At 37.7% G+C, this 24929-nt stretch overlaps 1 protein-coding gene across 4 annotated transcripts in view; it reads right to left on the reverse strand.

The window, feature by feature from the left end:
- The window catches only part of LPP (LIM domain containing preferred translocation partner in lipoma), a 702694-nt gene that overhangs the window by 363258 nt on the left and 314507 nt on the right, over window positions 1-24929 (reverse strand). For all 4 annotated transcript variants that reach the window (XM_004577779.3, XM_058662126.1, XM_058662123.1 and 1 more), the window contains exon 5: window positions 17036-17148. In XM_004577779.3, coding sequence (XP_004577836.2) covers window positions 17036-17148 — 113 coding nt within the window. The remainder of the gene's footprint in view (window positions 1-17035; window positions 17149-24929) is intronic.

Genomic DNA, 24929 nt, shown 5'->3' on the forward strand with positions numbered 1-24929 from the left:
AGTGCTTCAGATATTTACCACATGAGCATAAAGATATAGGAGGAACACTGCAATATGCAAAAGCCTTGGCAGATACTAGTGCTCTTTTAGGTATAAATAGAGTAAGATTAGACTCACAGGGTCAGCTGTGGCCAGATCACGCAGGTGTGCAAAACCTAGCCACATGGGAAGTCTGGCCTGTATCCAAGGTACAGGCATCTAAAGGATAAACACAGTCCTCATGATGAAGGAGTGAGTGGGCAGAGATAATTGTATCTTGGGACTTAGCGTTGATGTGGGAACAAACACATGGTATGAATCACACATATTTTAGGCAGTGCACAGACAATTTACATTAACAACACTCTCAGCAGGAATTCCTATTTTTGTGAAAATGGTCGCCATTGATAAAAAAAATGAGTATGGAATCCTAACAGATAACTACTGATCTCTCAGTTCAGAAAACAGCATTATGACCAATGTGATCAGGCCATATCCGCATTTCTGCCTTAGCCTTCAGGGATACAAATGAACAGATTACCAAGTCGTGACTGCCTTTTTAGCTGGTACAGTGCAGAGGGTGTCTAAAGGAGGTGAGAGTTTGTCTCATCTGCAACTTCATGACTGATCTCGGCTTGAAAACCCTTTCTCACCTTCAGATTGGTCCAGGTATCAGCTCAGGCTTCACTCAGGATGCTTCATACAGTATTTAGAGTTCAGGGCTAATGAAATGTCTCGTAGGTGCATAGCAATAGCTCAGTACCTAGTCTACAGCAAAGGAACACCACAAATGACAAAGGGCAAAGAAAAGCTTAACTGCTCCTTCTCCTTTCCTTCACACATTAAGTCCTTGATGCTACATTTTGAGGAAAATCCAGCATTGTGGGCTTTATCACCAACTTTTTTGTTTTTAAGATCTATTTTTTTATTGAAATGGCAAATTTACAGAGAGAAGAAGAGACAGAGACAAAGATCTTCCGTCTGCTGATTCACTCCCCAGATGACTACTGTCACTGAGTTGATTTGATCTGAAGCCAGGAGACCCTTCTGGGTTTCTAATGGCAGTGCAGGGTCCCAAGATTTTAGGACATTCTTTACTAGTTTCCTGGCCACAAGCAGGGAATTGGATGGGAAGTCAAGCAGCCAGGACAGGAACCAGTGCCTATATAGGAAGCCTGTTCTTGCAGGAAGAAGATTAGATCATTGAGCCATTGCACCAAACCCTCTGTCACCAACTCTTAAAAATATTATTAATATAAAGACAACAAACTTCACAGAATTCATAGGCTCAGTTCTTTTATTTATTTTAATTTTTAAACTTAAAACTTAACTTTTAAACTTAAAACTTAAAGATTTATTTTCATTGCAAAGTGAGATATACAGAGAGGAGGAGACATAGAGAGGAAGATGTTTCATCTGATTATTTACTCCCCAAGTGGCCACAATGACCAGAGCTGAGCCAATCCAGAGCCAGGAGCATAGAGCCTCTTCCAGGTCTCCCACATGGGTGCAAGATCCCAAGGATTTGGGCTGTCCTTTACTGCTTTCCCAGGATGCAAGCAGGGAGCTGGATGTGAAGTAGGGCTGCTGGGATTAGAACCAGTGCCCATATGGGATCCTGGCAAGTTCAAAGCCAGGACATTAGCTGCTAGGCAATGCACCGGGACGTCATAGGTTCAGGTCTAAGAAGACAATCATCTGTCTGCTTTCTGCTGTCAATATTCCTTATTCCTTCATTTTTTTTCCTTCTTTTTAATTTGTCCAATGGCACGCAGCCTCCCAGCTGTGGATTAAACTTCAAGTGAACTGTCAGTCTTACTAGATTCACATTAGACAGACTTATATCAGCACGATGACGTTTTCACGGAGTCAGATATTCCCAGTTACAGCTTCACAAACCCCATAGGGACATTTTGAAAATCAGGTTAAAAAATATATAAACCTAATTTTATAAATAATATATATATATATCTGATTTATATATATGCACACACATATATATACCTGATTTTATATGTATATGTGTATGTATATCTATCTATAAATAATCCCATGCAATTAAAATGGTAAGCACTTAGTAAGTATTATACAAACATTAGCTGCATGTACAGTCTATTAAAGAAACAATTACAGGTTTCTACAAGACAAGTGTTAGCTATACTGTAGCCGTTAAATAATAAGTCCCCCTGTTAGGGTGAGGGTTGATTCTGGAGGCCAAACACAAGGATCTTGCAGATAATTTGAACACCCTGTGAGCAGAAGCATCTCAATACTAATTAAAGGGAAATACTCTCTGTCCTCTCTTAGACTGATCAAATGTACCATTGGAGAGTAGGGCCCAGTAATCCAAATCTACAAAGTGCTGCACCACCCCCTCCAACTCTACATTACATTTGAATCTGCTGGCCTGCACATTGGTTGTCTGTTGCTAATCCAAGTGCTAACAATAACTGGAACAATTTAATTAAAATCCCACAATTCTGAATACACTCACTGAGCACTCTTTGCTAATGTACTTTAACCCAATTCCTGGGAACAGGAAAAATGCTTTTCTCGTATTTGGCACTTCTGAATTCTCCCTGCAGGGGCAACAGAACAAACACAATCTACTTCACTTTTCCTTATTTGTGGAAATGGCAAAGATGTTTACCACCTTGAACAGGTGCTGTGAGTTTCCATTTACTGGTGTTTAGAAAATCCTCTAGGTGTTCTGATAAATCAACTGTAAGTTGGCATTACTCATAGCACCCTGTTGGAGCTTAACACATATTCAATTAAATAACAAAGAAAACAATACAGCATTATACACAAATTACCATTAATTATAGCAATGCAGTCTTCCTACCCTACTGCAGCAATGTTCTGTAGGCAGAGCTGTTTATGTCTAGAGCCTGGGCAGAGCCCTTCTTGATGACAAAGTGCAATACTGCTCAATGGCATCAACATTTCCTCCAATAGTGTTCACATCACACTGGCCTCAATGTTCTGAATTTTCAGATCCCCTGATGTAAGAAATATTAGGACTCAAAGCAAAAACACTATTCTACTTGCCCTGAACCCAGTCTTGCAAAATATAATGGACTCCAATTTTCTCACAACCTCCTCTCTCCAAAGATTAATTTCTTTCCTCCATGGTCAAGACCACCACCTCAATGGATGCTCTTGACTCCTCAATGGACTCCTGAAGTTGACTCAAAGCCATCGTGCCATGGCCATTCCTTATCAATCATTTGGACTATTTATACTAATCCAATTGAATGTAGATCAGGTCATTGTATGCAAGCATATTAAAAATGATCTAGCTGTACATTGTAAGGACCCCCCAAATGCTGTAATGAGCAACAAAATAAAATGAACCAGGTTGTTTGAAGTCGGGGGGAGGATCTGTAATATACTCAGGCGAACATGACAGTTTTTTAGACAAGAAGAGATACTTAACCAAAAGGAATAGCTCACGCAGAGGACTACAATACTTGATGTCTTTGTATCATCTCCCTAGTCCAAAGGTTAATTTCTCTTGGGGCAGCATTCTGAAAGGTACTTACACTGAAACAGTACCATTCCCTTCTCCATTTCAATAAAAGACACCAGAACACATCTTGTTACACTAGGTTTTGCTGACTCCAGTCTTGTATTCCACATCAGCTTTTGACATGCATACTTGAGGTTGAGGAATTCATGCCTAGTGGGTTTGAGGTCTCATCAAGAGAAAAAGAGAACTGATTTGATTTCACTGAGTAACTATTTTCACTATAACAAAGTCCCATATTTATTTTCTCCCCGTTTGGAAATGGCACTCAAGAAACACACGCCAGACTGTCATGAACAGGGACTATACTTTCCAAACAGTAGCAAGTCCTATAAATAGAAAAGTTTGATTTGCTCAAGTAGTATATGACTTCCTCTTCCATTTCCTTTCCCACAAGCTTGAGTCAGTACACAGAAACTGTACATGGTGAACGCTGAGCCTGCTTACAACACTGTCAAAAGCATCACAAAGGCACAAAGGTGATAAGGCATGAGTGATGCACACTCCACAGTCCTTTCCCAGAGCTGTTCTACTGCCAAGTCAAAGAATGAATCAATCAGTCAACTCACAACTATCAACTAAACGGTACTCTGTATTTACACAATGGAACCAGGACTATAGCTGATAAGACAACTTGTATCCTAGCCTTAAGTAGCTAAAACACAGATGAACAGAAGGTAATGAAACAAGACTGGCTTGGAGGTCCTGAAACCTCTAATTGTGTGCCCTTGAAACTGTTATCCAGTTTCTTCATTTCCAGAAAAGATCAGCAGAATCAAGCTCACTTCATATGTCAGGCCTCACGAGTGCTGATTTTCAGTGATTTCTACAGCTTTCTCCACTTTGTGATTCTGACTTCATGAAAATACAGTTAGGTTCAAGGTTGATACCTATTAAATAATTACATCATTTCAGAAAGAGGCATACATTAAGGGGCAGAAAAAGTCAAGCAGCATTCAATGATCTATCCTTAAGTAACTCACCATAGTCTTCACACCAAAGTGGGCACTGAAGCACACTCTACACTAATCCTCTTAATTAAGCCTCAAAAGAAGACTCTAAGAAACTATTACTAATATTCAGATTAATATGCACGTGCAGTGATGGGAAAGGCAGTGACAAGCAAACAAGATAGTATTTCTTAGCAATATGAGGCCCTGCCTCTACATGGCACTACTCACTTAATAGTGTGATGATGCAGAACAGAGGAGGAACAAATGAGCCAGTTGTGTCAATCACATATGAGGAGTAAAGTGAAAATTAACTAAGGTAGGGCCTGGCGGCGTGGCCTAGCGGCTAAAGTCCTCGCCTTGAAAGCCCCGGGATCCCATATGGGCGTCGGTTCTAATCCCAGCAGCTCCACTTCCCATCCAGCTCCCTGTTTGTGGCCTGGGAAAGCAGTCGAGGACGGCCCAATGCTTTGGGACACTGCACCCATGTGGGAGACCTGGAAGAGGTTCCTGGTTCCAGCATCGGATTGGCGCGTACCGGCCCGTTGCGGCTCACTTGGGGAGTGAAACATCGGACGGAAGATCTTCCTCTCTGTCTCTCCTCCTCTCTGTATATCTGGCTTTCCAATAATAATAAAATCTTTAAAAAAAAAAACTAAGGTAGAATTGTTTTATTATAAGAATTTATTTTCTCTCATGATACAGATTTGCATGCATAGGGGGTCATCTCACCCCAGCTCTCTCCTATTTTGAATTAAGACTTTTAAATGAGATGGATGGATGATCAACGAAGAGTTAAGAAAACTTCCAGCAGCCAGACACAAGGAAAACTAACAAGGATCAAGAAGCACACAAAATTGGTTCTTAAGCCTTAGAACAGCAAAGATTGAAATGGGAGATTTGAAGGGCTAAAGTGCATTGTACAAGTGAGGTAGCTCATATTGTTCAGAAAAAAAAATCAAGAGCAAAAAAGCATTAATGTGGCATAAAATAAAAGAGTTGCTCTAGTGACAGAACAAGCTTTGAACACTAAGTTGTTATGTATATACAGCAGAAATATGGAAAAGGAAGAATCAAGGCAGCATGTGTACTATGATGCAGAGAAAGAATGGGCTAAAATGGCAGGCAGGAAAATGAAAAGTTGAGAGATAATGTTAGTCATTTTTAAATCAAAAATGCTTAAACTTAATGATAAGCATATTTTAAATGTAAACATACCAACACTGACTACAGAATTTAGAGTTTTGGGATCAGAAATTATAGTGGTATTTAAACAGAATATAATAAGTTTCTTGCAAATGAAAAATGGAATTTACAATGTACTGAGTAGACAAGAGAATGTTCCTGTGAAGAGATCATATGGATAAATGATACTACAACTGCCAAAGAAAAATAGAATGCCAAATGTCATGACAAGTCCAATGTATTAGATACATAAAGATCAAAGCCGATTATATTAGAGTTATGACTTATACTGCGAGAAGACAGAAAGTCAAAGGGAGAACTCTAAGCAGACACCTGAATATAGAGGCAGGAAGAAAGGAAGAGAATCTAGCAGAGAAGAGAGAAAAGTAATAGCAGCAGATAGGGTAGAGAAATCAAGACAGTATTGTTTAGTGAAAATTAGTGGAAAAGGAAAAGATTCTGGGAAGATGGCAGGACAGGAAGCACTGGAAATACATGTCCAGCTAGACAGCCAGTGCACTGCCAGAATCCACTGTAATGGATTTTAGAACTCTTGGCTGCCTAAAGGCTTCCAACTTGAAGGTCAAAACCTCGATGCCATGGTAGCTTCTTAAGGTCAATTTTTAAGTTCAGGAGCAGCTATCTATCCTATCTCTTGCAGTCCCTTGGCAGGTAGCTGTGCATAGATTTCTTCAGCAGTATTCCTGCCAGGAGACAGGGTGATCAAAAAGGAACCTTTCTTCCAAATATGAAAGATACATATTCTAATAATTGATTACTGTTTCTTCTAACAAGCATAAAGAGCAAACAGACTCTCGTTGTGCTTATATGTTACTGTCTAGCTTAAGTGACTTCCAGGGGACTGGAAAAACTACTGGTTTTTCCTACCTTTATTTCTCTTTTTGCCTTGTTTTGAGAGACAGAAAATCATGAATAGGAGGCCCCAAAACAATCACATATCATGGGAAATTTTGAAAGTCACTGTATGTTGTCCAGAAGGGAGTCCCCAAAACTTCGAAGGACTTCATGTTAGTAAATACAGCAACAGGCAAAAATACCCTCTTCCCCAAAGAAAAACAAAGCTGGCAAATCCCAAAAAAAGGGGATTTATCTGATTTCCAGAATTATATTATTATTAGACTCAAATGAAGACCTAAAAAGTCACAATACATAAAAGGGAACAGAAAAGTATAGTTCCTATAAAACAAATAATATCCCACAAAAACTGTCCCTGGAAAAGGTCTGACAGATTTCCTTGACAAAGACTTTATAACTGCAGCGTAAAGACTGCTAAAAGACAAAACATCAATGAATAAAATGGAAATACGTTGAAAAGGGAGAAAATTTAATGGGAAAAATTCTAGAAACAAATAGTATAGTACATAAAATGTATAATTCAAAGACAGATTGAGAAAGCAAGAGACAGAAACAAGAAAATTGAAAACAAGCCAACATATACTGAGCTTAAGAGAAAAAAACAATTGAAGACAACTGAAAAAAATCAAAGAAACCTGTGAGACAGTTAAGACACCAGCAGTCAATCCAAAATACGTAGTGTACAGGGGCCCAGAAAGCAAAGAGGAAAAGAATGGGCAGATAAAACATATGAAAGGATAATAGTCAAGCACTTCAAGATTTTCATAAAAAATGTAAACAAAAACAACCAAGAAGCACCACAAAATCTACTTAATATGAATTCAAAGTAAAAAACTGTCAAAGGCAGAGACTAAGAAAATTTTGAGACCTGCACAAGAGAGTACCCACCAAATAAGGAATACTCAGTAAGAATATACGCAGATTATTTATCAGAAATATTGGAACAGATAATCAATACAGAATGCCAAAAGCATATACTTCTCAGTCACACATGTGAAGGATCTTCAAATGTTCAAGGGAATGAGAATACCATAATAGATTTCAAAACATTTTTTTAACAAAATAAACTCTCAATTCTATTGTCCTACAAATTCTATAAAGTATGCTCACATATGAATAAACATTTGGCTGCGTGAAGAATGCTATGGTCAGTAAAAGTCATTGTGAAACATAAAAAGTGTACATATATGGGATACATATAACGCATATAGACTTTTCATAAAATTGCTTGATGAAATTCTGTGGAAGAACACAACAGCATAAAAGAAGGAATCAGGATGAAAAATAGAATAATAGCAATAAAAGTAGTGCAATAGGTCAAGCAAATAGTTTTTGTTTTGCAATTATATTTAGGATTTCTAATTTGAAAACAGAGTGACAAAAAGAGTGGAAGACACAAAAACAAAGATATCTTCATTCTGCTGGTTCATTCTCCAAGCAAACAAACAGCCAGAAGCCTGGAACTCCATCTGTCTCCTACAAAGGGCCCCACGTGGGCTGTCCTCTGCAGCTCACTCATATACAGGGTTGTAGCAAAAAATGGAACAGACAGAAATTTAATTGATACTCGATATGTACCATAATACTGGTCCGTAAAACCACTGTTTACATACTAGGGCTCCACCTGATAACATAGTTGTTTAAGTCCTCGCCTTGAAAGCGCCAGGATCCCATATCGGTGCCGGTTCTAATCCCAGTGGCCCCACTTCCCATCCAGCTCCCCGCTTGTGGTCTGGGAAAGCAGTCGAGGACCGCCCAAAGCCTTGGGACCCTGCATCCACATGGGAGACCTGGAAGAAGCTCCTGGCCCCTGGCTGCGGATTGGCTCAGCACCAGCAGTTGCGGCCGCTTGGGGAGTGAATCATCGGACAGAAGATCTTCCTCTCTGTCTCTCCTCCTCTCTGTATATGTGCCTTTGCAATAAAAAAAAATCTTTAAGAAAAACTATAATTTACATACCATTGTGGTTGTAAAATTTAGTGTAATAAAGAATTGTTAGCAGAGGTCCTATCAAATTAAAATGTAACACATGTATAAATTGTTTTAATAGCATAGGATAAAGTGGGAATACTAAGAATGTTTAAGCTTCATTTGTTAAATGGAGGTAGGCATACATGTAGATCATAATTTTCCTCTGATGAAATAACATAAAACATATAATTTATATTGATTCATGTATATTAATTTTTAGTAAAATATCATTATTTTTTCTTTTCAGAGTCAGAGACAGACATCCATGCCCACCTCGATGCAATATTTGTTTTTTTTGTACAACTATGACTAAAACCATATCCAGGAACTCAATTTGGATTCCCAGCTACATGAATGAAATTCAACCATTTGAACCTCTACCACTGCCTCCCAGGGTCTGCATTCACGGGAACCTGTAGTCAGTACCCAGATCTGGGATCTGAAGAAGGACATTGTTGTCATAAATCGAAGCTTAACTGTTGTATGACATGTCTGCTTCCAAATTTAAGCTTTGAAGCAGACAGATTATTGTTGGGAGAGAGAAATGGGATAAGAATTTTGACTGGATCAGAAAGAAACATTTTATAATAAAAAGTGTCAGAAATTGCTGCTCACAAACTGAAAAGCTAACAGGCTCCATGCAATTTTCTTATAAGACTGTTGCTTTTAATCCAGAAATTAATCCATCTTTAATTGTAGGCAGCAGTAGTACATCCTCAACCCTATCAAGGCAACTGGCTTGATAAAGATGACTAGTGAGTGTGCCTAAGTACTTGCTCTATTTGCAATCCCAAAAAGTTTTGTGTCTTGAAAAAGCTTTCAAAGCTCAGGATGAGAAATATACATTTCAAGAAAGGTTCAACATGCTGAATGAAACATTGAAGTACTGCCTTGTGGTCTCTTGGTATATTAGTGTAAGACATTTACACAAGTCCAGACACCAAAAATATCCCCTTCTCTTTCCATTTGAATACTCAATTGATGATTTAAAAAAAAATGTTCTGCACATTAAATGTCGACAAATATCTTGTTAGAGTTACAAGCCAGTCTAGATTATCCCAAAATCTGCCAAGATCAACAAAATTATACTTCAACACAACAAATGGCTAAATACTAAAATGAAATAGACATGAGACAGCTGAATGGTACCCTATAGCCTTTTCAAGGTATATAGCAGCCGGTCCGGTCCTGTATATAAACTAAAATTGAGATGTCAATGAGCTAATCATAGGTTGTGGTTAGGACTTGTTTTTTTGTTATTTTGTTCTTTTTTTTTTTTTTAACATACTGGTTACTCAAAACCATGTCAATTCCATAATATTGCAAATTGCTGTTGATGTTATATTGGGACTCTTAATTGACTGTGATGATATTATACCAGCTCTGACTTCGGACCAGAAATGGTCTCCCCAAGAAACTGTTCAACCCATCTGGACAATAAGTAGCTGGACTCCATGCTTAATATATGTTTGCAAGGAAAGAATCTTGATTGAATTTGAACTGTAATGCTGCATCAAGGTAGAGGAATCCACCAGGGGGGAGGGGAGGGGGAGGGGGAGGGGGATTCCCAAAGCCTATGAAACTGTCACATAATGCTAAATATTAATTAAAAAAAAAAAAGACAAGCAGGAAAACTTTGACATTTGCTTCTAGAAAGTCACAGTGACCAGAGCCAGCCACACATCTAAGAACCTGGACCATAAAAGTAGGAGATGACCAAAAAAGAAGCAACTGGTGCACCAACATTTTCTGCCAAAGCCAAAAAGAACCTACATACCAACTAGGGCTTCCTGATTCAAAAGTACAGAGGCTGAGAGTCAGGAGGAAATAAACATCTCAACTATGTTTTTGGTATGTTTTTGTGCATCAAGATTTGCTTGTATCCTTATTCTCCAGAAAGAACAACCACTTTGGAATGGGTTAAAGCTCTCTTGATCACTTTGTTTTTACTCAGGCAATACTGCCCACTCCCTACACCCTCAACCTCAGTATCCTATATTTTGTTTCACACTCAGCCTCCTCTTTCCTTACTCCACTAACAGCAGCAGAAGGAATGACTGCCTATATAAGATTTCCTAATAGCATCCATGGGCAGTTCATCTGACTATTTTACAAAGTTCATTAATGAATGTGGCACAGGGATTGAGTTCTTTGTTTCTGCAAGTCGCATGTAGCCATTTCATAACTGTGACTACCACAGTACTAAAGAGAATTCACAGGACAGACACCAGTGAAAATTCTGCTAAAATGTCATTTTCTCACATTCTCATTGTTCAGTGTAACATATAAAACACACAAGTGGAAAAAATGATGCTAAGTGATCATGCAGCATGAATGAGTACTGAAGAGCTTTCATAAGGGTAATACAAAGTTTGTTTTGCAGTGTTTGAAGGCTTATTTTAAAGAAAATTATGTCACTGTTTTCTCCTCTTTTCAGTAATTCTAAGCATGGAGCTGCTGTCACTCTTAGAAAAGTCACCTCTTTCAGTAGATTTACTCATCAGCTCCTTGAGGTAGACAATATGTCTCTATCTCATTTTTGACCTAACCATTCATTTGATTGTGCATCTAGAAAATGATGCATGAGAAAAGATTTGGAGAAAACCAGAGAAAATCATAGATCATTAGATTATAGTCCAATAATAAGCAAAAAAACTGACTTGTGGCACAGGTTAAAGCACTGCCTGAATCATCATCATTCTATAGCAGAGTGCTGGTTCAACTGCCAGTTGCTCCAATTTGGATCCACGTTTCTGCTAGTGCATTTGGGAAGGCAGAGCTAGAGGGCTTGAATATTGGGACCTATATCATCTACATCGAAGATTTGGATGGTGTCCCTGGCCCCTGGCTTTGACCTTGCGCAAACCTGACTGTTACAAGCATTTTTGGGAGGGAACCAATTGGTAGATAACCTCAATCTTTCTTCTTTACCCCTTTGGTTCATCTCTGTGATGCTTTGCCTTTCAAACAAGCTAATACATCTTTAAAGATGAAATGTATAACATTTGGAGTAATCAGTTGTAGACAAAAAGTGTCTCTTTTCTGACGTGGAGGGATCAGAATATTCCAGGCAATCATTACCATCTTGCCTAAATGAACACAAAAAGAGAGATAAAAACCAAAAGTATCCAACCACTGGATAGTTGGCATCAAAACGCAAGCCACAAGCCTGGACCACAATGAAACAGGCATAGTTAGGAATCATCAATTGGAAGACAGGATGAAAAGTCAAGCAAAGCAATCAAAGGCTAACCAAACATTGGGTGCATATGCTCACATGTGACTCAGATGTCAAAGAAACCTACCAGACACTACAGAATTGTCTACATCAGATTTCCAACTTATTATTAGTGTTAGTATGCATTACTTTTCTTTGGGACATGCTAATATCACAATGTGGCATCCAACAACAGATAAGAAGATATTACAATTACCTTGCATTTCAAATAAGAATCATTGGCAATGAGTTGGCGAGGATTTTAGAACATCTCAAAATATAATGCTGTTCAAGCTTGTTTTATGTTTTTGTTCCTGTTTTATTTTTTTATATTTATTTATTTATAAGTCAGAGCTAGAGAAGAAAAACGAGAGAGAGTGGGCCGGGGGGCGGAGGGGGAGAGAGATAGAATATGAATTTTCCATTCCATCCACTATTTCACTCCCTAGATAGTGGCAATGTCCAGGTCTGGGCCAGGTCAAAGCCTTCATCCAGGTCTCCCAGGTGGAAACATATCCTATAGCTTTTCTCAGACCGCCAGCAGGGAGCTGGATCAAAAGGGGAGCAGCTGAGACATGAAGGAGGGCCCACCTGAGCTCCCAGTGTTACAGGTAACAGCTTCCTCCACTATTTTAATTGTTAACACTTTAGTACTGAAAAACCCACCCACCCCAATTGAAAATTCAGATATCATTCAGACACGAAAAGCTCAGATCAAATGAAATGCTTCCTAGAACCCTTCTTGTACATCTCCAATCAGAGTTCATTTATGACCCTCCTGCTCCAATACCACAGGGCTGAGGTTGTATTTCTGACCTGACAAGGATGACTACAGCATACATTATCATAAGATACTTTCATTTTATAACTGTGTACAATGACAATCCCAATTTCAGTTCTAAATATGGTTTCTGATCCACCAGCTTATTTTTCAGTATTACCTTGTGTACAAGTGACCCATAAACATCATGCTAAATTGAAAAAAAAATAAAATGCAAAAAGAGGGACTTGAATGTATGATTTTTAATTCCTATGAAAACATAAGGTTCTGTGGAAAGTTTCTTTGTAATTCCCCTAAAAAATGTTACATAGGATGGAATAAAATGGGATTAACTGCAAATGTGATATCAAATAACACCAAAGCTAACCAACAGTCAAGAGAGTGAGATTGGAGCAGTGGACTGATGATGCCAGGCCTCAGGCTAGAATTCTTAGCACACGTGTCTACTTAGAGGTGACACTGAAGCTATAGTCAATGAAGAGACAATAAATAAATGAGTGAAGAATATGCCATAGGTCACTCCAAATCTCAGACACTGAAGTCAATTTGATTTGTACAAAGGAAACAGTCCTTCATTTCCCACGCCTCGTGAACATAATTATTTTCCCATAAAAAGTGAGAATTTTCAAATAAAAATTCTTGACACTAAATACTTCCCTGACATTTGTAAAAAAAAAAAATCACAGCACATATCAAAAATTCAGAATGAAGCCAAGTCAGAGCACCATCTTGGCTTTCCATATTAAAGAAAATAATCCACCTACCAAAAATCACCAATCCTTACAGTCAGAAAGAGAACAGAAGTAAAGCCAAGTGTGCAGGCCATCATGGAAAAGTGGTGGGGCAGTAGGGAAAATGGAGAAGGCCAGGCAGAAGCAGAGATTTCTCAGACTTTGAAGAGATCTATTAGAGTTGGGCCCAGTGCTGTAGCCTAGTAGCTAAAGTCCACATCTTGCATGTGTTACGATCCCATATGTGCACCGGTTCTAAACCTGGCATCCACTCTCACCATCCAGCTCTCTGCTTTAGGCCTGGGAAAGCAGTTGAGGACAGCCCAAAGCCTTGGGACCATGCACCAATATGGCAGACCGAACAGGCTCCTGGGTCCTGGCTTTGGATCCACTCAGCTCTGGTCACTGTGGCCACTTGGAGAGTGGATTAGCGGACAGAAGAGCTTCCTCTCTCTTTTCTCTCTACATATCTCACTTTCCATTAAAAAAATAAATAAATCTTCAAAAAAGAAGAAAGAAAACAAAGGATTCATGTATCTTTGAATCACAGTTTACCAATTTCAATAAAAAAAATAACTGCATGTGGGGGAGAGATTTATTCATTCATTCATTTAGCAATTACTTGCAGGTCCTGTTACCACATGCCTGGCGTCAGGGCTGGGGTAAACAATCTCCAAGGCTCCTTTCAGCTTTAAAAATCTTAGAACTCTCATAGTCACACTTGGTCGACACTCTTTTGGCTCTAATCTAAAAAATTTGGCTGGAAATATAAACAGATATCTACATAAAAACACACATTTGCCAGCTATAATTTGGACTTGGCAACATTAGGTTTTACCAAAGCTGAGAAGAGAGAGTACAACATTTTCTCTGAGAATCATATTACTTTAAGCTACATCATAACTCATATCCCAAGGTGGCACAAATATGGCCAGAGCAGGGCCAAGCCATTTTCACATTTAAGATACCATTACACAAGGCAAGGACATGTCCATTTTCTTTTGAGCTTGCCAACTATCTTCCATATGAAGACTCTCCAAATAACTTGGTCAACCGACCAGATTTGTCCTTTTCCATTTGGCAACCGGCATTTTATTTTTTATCCTTTCCCTTCTGTTTTACACAGAACATAAGCCAGCATGGCAACAAGCTTTCTGTTTATTTCCTTCCCCTTCAAAAACAAAGCCGTGGCTTGAGTGCATTTACAGGAAGAAGGCCCGTACAGAAAAAAGGCTTTTCGCAAATATGAAAGCCACATGGGCAAGTCAAGGATGTCCACTTTCACCACACTTGTAGTCAACATCATACAGAAAGCTCTTCCAGGATAGGCAGGAGAAAAAAAAAAAGGTAGGGGACACTGAAACTGGAAATTGGCAAGTCAAATTATCTCTGAGAGTACATGTTCATGTGCAGACAAAATCCTAAAGATTGCATCAAAAAAACTATCAGAATCAATTAGTGAATACAGTAAAGAAGTCAGGTAAACAGCTATTAAAAATCAGTACTGGGCACGGCGCAATATACTAGAGGCTAAAATCCTAGCCTCATGCACATTGGAATCCCTTATGGATGCCAGTTCTAATCCTGGCAGCTCCACTTTGCATCCAACTCTCTGCTGCTGGCCTGGGAAGGCAGTCAAGGACGGTCTAAAGCCTTGGGACACTGCGTCCACCAGACCTGGAGGAAGCTGGTGGCTCTGGCTTCGGATTCGGTCAGCTTAGGCCATTGCAGCCTCTTGGGGAGTAAATTGGCAGATGGAAGATCTTCCTCTCTGTAACTCCTTTCTGTATACCTGCCTCTCCAATAAAAATAAATAAGTCTTTAAGAAAAAAATCAGTCCCACTTCATATGCTAAAAGCAACTAAAGAAAAGAGAATATAGTCCCATTTCAGTAAAATAAGCATATATATGAACAAATTTAACCAGTGAGGTAAAAGATTCTGACAATGAAAACTAGAAATTATTAAAATCAACGAAAACCAGAAAAGATTTACAAAAGGTGTTAAAGACAAACCAAAGCCACTGTGCTTTTGTTTGGATGACGGTTTTCCTTTTTAAATTAGTCCCATTAGCAGAGGCTTCCCATTAATTTCTTCATTATTACTTTTAAGCCTTTTTTTATTTCTTTTTCAATTTTTATTTTTCATGACAGACACAGTTCCTTAGGCTCAGCGATTTCCTTCCCTCCCCATCTTCCCTCCCTCCCCATCTTCTGTCCCCCTGTTCTCTGTTTTGCAGAAAATTTGTTTTATAATTCTTTAATACTTTTAAAGGATCTAGACACCAAATAGAATTGGAACCTGTAAGTTACAACGGGAACTAACATATCTCAAGTTATCTATAATACAAAAAGTTTCTTCCATTTTTTCATATCGACTACAGAAAAATAAACTGCCTGTGAAATCTGCATGGCTCATTCCTTCCTCTTCAAGTCTCTGCTACCTTCTCAGCCCTACTTGGTGTTCCCAGCGCTATAACCTACTCTAACATATTGTGTATTGATATATTTTAACTTTCACTAGTTCCAATAATTTGTAAATTACATAGGGCAGAATCATAAGTCCTCTTAGTGACAGAATTGCTAGAGTTTTGAATAATGCATAAGAACACAGAATATCTCTGATTTAATCATTGAATCGTTTCTTAATATTCTCCAACACGAAATTTAGAACACAAAAAACCAATGGATATCTTATTCTTGTTTTATACACCTTCTATGTATACTCTTAAAAGTTCAAGAAAGGACAGAATTTGAAAGGTATGTTTATTGTGGTATAAAACATTTGAAATTCATGCACATTTTATCACATCTTTCAAGCAACTTCAGTGGAACACTGTACAAATACTGTTGGATTTTTAAAACATAGTGAAATGGATTGAATAAAAAAATAAATATCCACATACAGCATAGATATCAAGTTATAACTAATCTCTGCTACCTCTATTTTCTCAGTAGCTTTCTACTCTTGTTATTTTAAAGCTAATAACAGACACAATTTCATTTTAATTTCAAATTCTTCCAATGTTTCTCTTAAAGAAAAATTCTCTATTTATTCCCTATCTCTCTGGGCCAAAGAAATCATTTGGTTTAGTTTTGTCAAGGCAACTACAGGTAAGACAGAAAGCTCAATAAATCTGAAATGTAACTTTTTAATTTGAAAATTCTGTGTGGCCCATAAATGATATCATAAACAGCCGAATACGTCTTGCTAGAGAAATCACTCCCCACACTTTCAGGCCATTATGTTTAAAAGGATAACAATAATTCAACAATAGTTGCTTTCTTTCCTGACATGAATCTCATTGATAAGAGCAGTCATCTGAGATCTTAAAACTAGCATTCCTTCTGACTCCAACTCTGAAATATATTGTAATCAACCAGCTCTGGATCATGTGAGTTCTATGCACTTGATATATATCTACATTATACATCCTTGAAATTATCCTGAAAAAAGACGCTCATGGAATTTTGCTGTTACTGTTACTGTAAAGATTTTGCTCCAATTAGTTAAAAACTTTAGGTCCAATCAGGTAAAGCTCTGAAAACATGGGCTTCTCCTGAGGGATTTAAAAAAAAATAGCTTTGAGGTTTGAAATGAAACTAGTTGGTAAAGGGATATCTAGGGCTGCCAAATGTAAGCCAGAAGAACTCAGAGAAGTCTGAACTGGGCATTTTGCATTCAATTGTCATAGCTCTTTATAAGACATAAAGTTCTCTATATGCTCTAGGTATATGATTTATCGCACACAAACAATAACTAAATGTGTGATCTTCTTAGTGTGGCTTATGAGTACTGCTCCAACCATGGATCTTACCTGCACCTTGAAAGTGCCCTCATCCAGGGGCGGTGGAGGAGGGAAGTTTCCAGAGCCAGATGGAACCACTCCAGAATCACCTAGAGGTGGAGGTGGTGGTGGCAGAAAATCTCCTAGAGAAAGGAAAAATACACATAAAATGAATAGGGTACAACTTTAAGATGTCTTCCCTGACATTCTTTGTGGTTGCAATTGACACACAATTGGCTATCTCTTACCAGTTTAATTAGTGCCCCTAACTCCCAGAAGAGTACTGGATTTTCAGTGTAGACATGGCATAAGTCTAGTCCAAGTAAGAAGAGTAACGAGGGGGAAGTGGATGGATTTGATAAGAATTGGTGCTTGAATCAATACATTTTTAGTAAAATAAAAGGCCCCAAATGTATAAAAAAAAAGCAAGGATAACATAAGATGCAATTTATGAAGCTATGCAAACATTTTTAATAAGGAACAATTATATGTGCAGACAGAGAAACAAACCAGATTTTCCTGGACCATACAGATTAGGAAACACTGAAATTAAATGCATCAAAGCTAGAATTTCAGCAAGAACAAGGAAACTGTCATGGCATGAAACCCCAGCATGTCTATCAAAAACAATACATTGAAGTTAGAGTTGTTGAAAAGTATCAAATCTATTGTAGATATACACAGCTCAAGAGCTATATGATCCATGGTGCAATATTTGCAAGAAACTCTACTGGAAAAACAGACACTCATGCTTAAACTTGCTCTGTTTGTCATTTTCCTGGTAATAAAGATTTTCCTATTTTGGGAAAGAAGCATCCATTTATGGGAAGTGGCACCTCCTTGCTTTTTAGCTGCTTATCTCTTACTAGAGAGTGAAGCAGCCTCCATCACTGAGTTCTTCTTGGATAGCATCAAAACATTCTAAGAGGCTTCAGAAAAAAAAAGTCTAAGAATGGAAGGATGGATATATGATAGTGTGGTACGTTGTTTTGATGATTCTGATACATTTTTGAAATGGTTCACTTTGCCTCCATTTTGCCTTATAAATAAAAAATTTTAGGATCAGAGGGATCACACTGTTATAAAGAACACACTGGCCATCATTGCTAGCCCACAACAGAATTTAGACTCCCAAGTACTCAAGCTCCTCCCTCTGTGGCACTCCACTTGGTGGACTGTCACTATGCACTGCACAATGTGATAAGCTTTTTTTTTTTCTCCTAAATAATTTGTTTTCACTTTACATTTCTAGAAAAATATGTTTCTTTGAAATACAAACAGACATAGAATTTCTATTTGCTGTTTCACCCCACAAACGATCGTAAGAGTCAGAAATGCACCAGTTCAAACACCAAGCATCTGGAACTTAGTCTGGGTCTTCAAGTGGGTAGCATGGACGCAAGTACTCGAGTTATGTCTATTGTCACCCAGAGTATGTGCGCACAGAAAGCCGACTCCATAGTAATGTACTAGGGACTCAAACCAGGTCCAATGAAGTGAATGGGATTATCCTAACCTGTGATCTGATCATGGTATGGCAAAGCTACTACTGAGCTAAGATTTTCATTAAACTACCTCTCATTCACACAAGAATTCTCTACCACACTAATGATGTCAAACTCTAGTGTGCAAAAGGGTCTGTGAAAGCAATGGTTTAAATACACAGTTCAATACCTTTCAGGAGTTCAGATTTAGCAGGTGTAGGAAGAGGCCCAGTAGTCTACATTTCTAAGGCCCATAACCTTATAAGGGTTATAAGTCTCACAAGACATTATTAGCCCCATATAATACTCCCAAGTACAAACCAGATTCACCAAGAAAACCTTTACAAAAATACTTAAGCTACTTAAGCTGACATTACATCTCAAAACAATCCTTTCCGAATCTTGAGAATGAGGGAACTTGTGTGAGGAGGATTGAACAGGTACCAACAGTCCTTTCAAACACAGAACATAGTTGAATGTGCAGTCAAGGTTGAGAAACTTCATAACATTCATACGGCCTTACACCCTTTGAAAAAAATAAATTTAAAATTTACTAAGCAAAAAATACTGTCCACCAACTCTGTCCTGTTATGGCATATAAGAAACCTCACAATGAGACCTGAAGCGACGTAGTAAAGGAGGTCTATCTCATTAAAATTTACCAAATTTTCAGGTTCTCATCTTTGCACTCACTTTAGAAGACATGTACTCAGCATTTTTACACTTCATCAAATTTTCTTAGGTCACACAGAACATCATACAGCATCAGAACTGAACAAACTATACGATACGATACGATACGATACGATACGATACGATACAAGCAGAGACAGCGGTCTACAAAAGACAAATGAGCACCCCTAAAAGCAAGCTGTCTCCTGACTTGGGCCATGCCCACCCCCACCTGTTGCAGCCATTTGGGAAGAGAATGAGTGCATGGAAGATCTCTCTCATATTCTCTCTTTCTCTTTCTTACTCTGACTTTAAAATCAATAAATGTTTTAAAAATTTAATTAAAAGAATTCTGGTGAGTAGCTCTGTATTTCAAGAGACAAGCAAATTAATTTTAACATTTGCATGATAATAAATATAAGATGATGTTAAGTCTCACAGGGGAGTACCTTTGGAATGAATTCCCAAGAAACTGATAATGGCAAGTTGCCAATAGGCTGTATTTTCCATCTGAAAAACTTGAGTGGGAGGGAAAACTTAACTCTGTTTATAGTTTAATTGGCAAGTAATATGATTTTATTTCTATGATTTAATTGATATATTCGATATTAAATAATCAAATTAGAATAATTAACATTAGATTTTCTAATTATTTATAGTCATCCAACTCTTCTAATTCTTCATCAACTATATAATTAATTGTTATATACTGCATTCATCCTACTGAGGTCTATAACTTAGAACTTATTCATTCTAACTACTTATATTTTAGCGGTCATTGTCCTGTCTATCCTCTTCTGCTATACCTTCCTAATCCTCTAGTACTTATCATTCTACCCTCTTCTACACTAACATAATCTTTCTTTTAGCTTCAACATTTGAGAGAGAACATGTAGGGATATTTATGTCTTTGCTTTCTCTCACAATTATTTCCACTGCCTTCCATTCAGCAATACATTGCAGGATTTCATATGCTTTAGTGGTCAAATAACATTGCATTGTATATTAATACATTTTCTTTTCTCAATCTGTCAATGAACACAGTGGTTGATTATCTATCTTGGCTATATCTATACAGCAAACACGAAGTGAACATCTCTTTGAGACGCTTGTCTCATTTCCTACTGCTGTATAACACAAAACAGAGCAATTGGATCATACGGCAGATCTACTTCTGCTATGAGGAACTTTTGTACTCGTTCCCACAATCACTGTAACAATTTACATTCCAAGCAGCAAGGCACCGGGGTGTTCTCTTCTCTGCCCCCTGCCAGAATTGTTCATCTTTTGCTGTTCTGATAATTGATATTCCAACTTAAATGAAATCTCACTGGGATTTTGATTTATATTTCACGGATGTTTGGTGATGTTGGGCATTTTTCCCTATATTCTTGCTGGCCATTTCCAGTCTTTTGAAAAATCTATTTGTATCATTTTAAGTTAGATTATTTTTCTACTGCTGATTTTTTTGTTTGCTATATATCTATAGTATGGTGATTCCTTTTTATAAGAGTATTTTAAAAATAGTTTCTCCAATTCTATAGGTTGTTTCTTCATTCTGGTGATTGGGCAGAAGTTTTCTAGTTTAATATAGTGTTGTTTATTTTGTAATCGTTGTTTATCTTTTTGAGGACTTAGATAAATGATCTATATTAATGGCTTGCAGTTTTCCCCATGTTTTCTTCTCATACTTTCTTAGTTTTATATTTTAAATTTAGGGTTTTTGATGCATTTTGGATTGAGTGATTGCAACAGAATGTCCAAATTTCACCTCACTAATTTTTGAAGCAACTACTTCTCACTGCTGCATATTTTTGGTGCCTTCGTCAACAATCAAGTGGCTATGGCTCTGAGAGTTTATACTTGTCATCCCTACTTACTCCCAACAGTCTATGTGTTGGATTCAACACTGTTCCCATGCTGTCTTACATTCAGCAGCCCTACAGTATGTATTGAACTCAACTATTGTTCTGCATCAACTTCTGTTCTTTTTACCTCAATTGCTGTTAGGCAACTCAGTCTTTTGTGCTCCATATGAAATTCATGATTTTTTTTAAAGTTCTATGAAGAATGCATTTGTATGTTGATAGACCTTGCACTGAGTCTGTAAATTATTTTGAAGAGTTGGGACACTTTAATAACACCAGTTCTTTCAATTCATGAATATGGGTGATCTTTCCATTTCATTGTATCTAACAAAGGCTTTGTAATTTTATTAAATCTTGGAGTTTCTGCTTCCATGGAAAAGTTGATTCTTCAAAGTTTCTTCAGTCCCTTTTGTAAGAATGCTTTCTTAATCTGTCATCAAGGCTGTCCTCTGTGTAGAAAAATGCAATTGATTTTTTTTAAAGATTTATTTTTATTACAAAGTCAGATATACAGAGAGGAGGAGAGACAGAGAGGAAGATGTTCCGTCCAATGATTCACTCCCCAAGTGAGCCTCAACGGGCCGGTGCGCGCCAATCCGAAGCCGGGAACCAGGAACCTCTTCCGGGTCTCCCACACGGGTGCAGGGTCCCAAAGCTTTGGGCCGTCCTCGACTGCTTTCCCAGGCCACAAGCAGGGAGCTGGATGGGAAGTGGAGCTGCCGGGATTAGAACCGGCGCCCATATGGGATCCCGGGGCTTTCAAGGCGAGGACTTTAGCCGCTAGGCCACGCCGCCAGGCCCTGCAATTGATTTTTATTTGTTGGTTTTGTATCCTGAAATTTTACTGAATTCATTTATCAGTTCTAACAGTTTTCAGCTAGAATTTTTAGGTTTATATCTATATATAGACTCTTTTCATCTACAAAAAGAGTAATTTGACTTCTTCCCCTTAATGTCAGTTTATATTTTTTTGGTCTCATTTAATTGCTCTGTTAGGACTTCTAGTACCATATAATTAAATGTAATAACAGCAAACATTCCTGCCTTCTTCTAGATCTTAGGGGGGCACTTTGAGCTTTCCCCCCAATTCAAAAAAATTCCCTACATAATACAGGTCTTATTATATTGAAATCACTCCTTCTAAAAATCACCTGTTGAGTAATTTCATCATCACTGAGAATGTGTTGTACATCCACGGATGCTATTATTCGTTTTTGTCCTTAGTTCTGTTAGAAGGTGGTTTATTCGTTTGCACATATGCATTATCCACTTTAATGGAATTATTTTGTTAATTAATACTTTACAAATCATATATATATATATGTATTTTATCACATGAGTACATAAAATAGAGACATTTCAATACCTAGAAATGTTTCATCTATAAATGTTTTGCTAAGCAAAGTTTTTAAAACCAGCAGGAAATGTGGAGATACAGCAGAGGACAAGATAACAAATGAGGAAAATTCCATTTAATGCATCACTTCTCTCAGCTTCCTCAACCTATTTATTCTCCATCTACTCTAACTACAGATATGAAAGAAACGTTTCACATTTACTCAACATGCTATTATAGTTGCAGCCCTTTCACACTCCTTTGCCACCACAATCTGTTCTCTTCTCTAAAAGAGTTGTGGCCTATTTGCCTGATTTATCTTCTACTGTAAGGGTCCCAGTTTTATTTAAATTTTTAAATGTATATAAATGGAATAAATTTACTATTTTTAAGATCATAGTGATACTCCCACACTACATTAGGCATCTCTCTTAGATTCCCTGCTTATAACTGTGCAGTAACTGGTTTCCAGAACAGACCTGCCAGCAGCTATCTGGAGCATTCAGAAATGTGTATCAGAATGGAAAGGAAAGTCCTTAGGTGGTTGCAGCTTATTGAGCATGAGTTCCAAAGGACTGGTGTGGTAAAGAGGAGATGGGATAAAAATATGCACACATATTCCTGCAGCTCAAGTGTGTGTACAATGTCAGAATGATCGCAGACCCCTGGCTCAGAGGCAGTTGAGGGAACACTAACACAGCTTCTGGATTCCCAGCTTGTTCCTGTTCCTTGACTATACAGATCCTTTGAAAACTCACTGGACAAAGTGATAATTATCAGAGCGAGGTGTGTGACCAAGTAACTCTCGTTTTCTGGCTTTTGTACTGTGCATTTTTAGAGTTCAGACTCTCATGATTTACAAGAAAATGAATCTACATTCAGAAAATCAATATTTTTATTTTTCCTACATTTTTGTGTTGTACTACTGAAAAACAAATTGTTAATTCTGCATATAATTCATTTTCTAACAAATCATTTACTTTGACAGAAAAGACTAAGATTGAAAAATAAAGAGGGCTTAGCATTCAGTCTACAAGTTGAAGTGCCCACATCCACCGCAGAGAATCCGGGGTCAATTCCCAACTCTTCTCTTGACTTCATTCTCCTGCTCATGAAAGCTTCTGGGAGGCAATGTTGCTCACTCAAGTGACTGAGTTCTTCCACTCACATGGGAAATCTGTATTAAATTCCAAACTCCCAGGTTGCACTTAACCTCAGCCCTTACAAGCTTTTGAGGAGAAAACCACCAACAGTATCTTCTGTCTCTGCTTCTCAAATTCAAAACATTAAACATTGATGCAAACTGTTTAATTAAAAACAGTGACAAAGCAACAATAAAGTAGACAAGTTAGCACTCTACACTACTGACATGAGTAGAAATGTTATTAGATGAAACTTTTCCAAAGAACCTTTGACAAAACAATAGCAAAATTTCTAAAATTTTGTGAAGTTTAAATTATCTAAACCAGTCTTAGCAAATTATCTTATCACAGGAGTAACTGAAGAATATGAACAAATATGTATCAAGAAATCATTTCATGCAATATAAAGGAAAAAAACTTTTTTTGTAAATTCAGTACTGGTTGAAAACAAGATACACTTAGTCACATGGGGGAAATTGAGCAGTCATGGAAATTATGCTCATGTATATCTGACATATTTATTTTCTGAGTACCCATGAACTAGGAAAGACCAAAAATAATTAATAAAATCAGAAGTGCACAGTTAGGGAACTTGTGCTGTACTAGAATGATGAATAGTTTAAAGAAAAATGAATGGGGGCAGACACTGAGATGTAACCAGTTAAGCCACCACTTAAGAACTCCTGAAACCCATCTGCCAGGGCTCCTTTGCGTTCTGCTTACTCTGTTTCCAATCCAGCTTCCTGCTAACATCCTGGAATGTCACAAGATCATTGCTCAAATACGCAGATTCCTACAACACACATGGGAAACCCAGAAGAAATTCTCTGATCCCAACTCACTTCATCCTGGTCAAGCCCCGGCTGCTGCTGGTGTCTGGAAGGTAAACTAGCAGATGGAAGGAAGATCTTCTCCCCATCCCTTTATCTTTCCACATCTTTGGCACAGATAAAAATGAATAATTTTGGAACACAAAACAAATAATGATACACGCTGAGTATAAAAAAAGCAATAAGTATTGTAAAGAAATCTAGAGCAAAAAAAAGATGAGACTGTTGAGATGGTGGCAGTAATATGCAGTTTTAAAGAAAAAAATTCAAAGATGTCTCACTCAAGTGGTATTTAGGCAAAGACTTAAATCTAGTGAGGGAATGAGTCACTGAGTATATGGGGAAAGAACAGGAAAAAATGTTTCTGGTATATTATCATGTTAGGAAAGAAGAAGGGTGTTGAATGGAGTTTACAATATGGTCCCATTTGTGTACAAACCTGTCTGTTAGCAGAGGTTGTACACAACTGACAAAGTATTTTTTTTATTTTTGTCATTTCTTGGTTTAATTATTAAATACTAAATGTGAACTACAACCACACATTTTTTTAAAAAATGAAAAAGGATACTTTCAAATGAATCAGACATTCTAC

Source organism: Ochotona princeps, chromosome 3 (genome assembly GCF_030435755.1).
Source record: "Ochotona princeps isolate mOchPri1 chromosome 3, mOchPri1.hap1, whole genome shotgun sequence".
Taxonomy (NCBI): Eukaryota; Metazoa; Chordata; class Mammalia; order Lagomorpha; family Ochotonidae; genus Ochotona; species Ochotona princeps.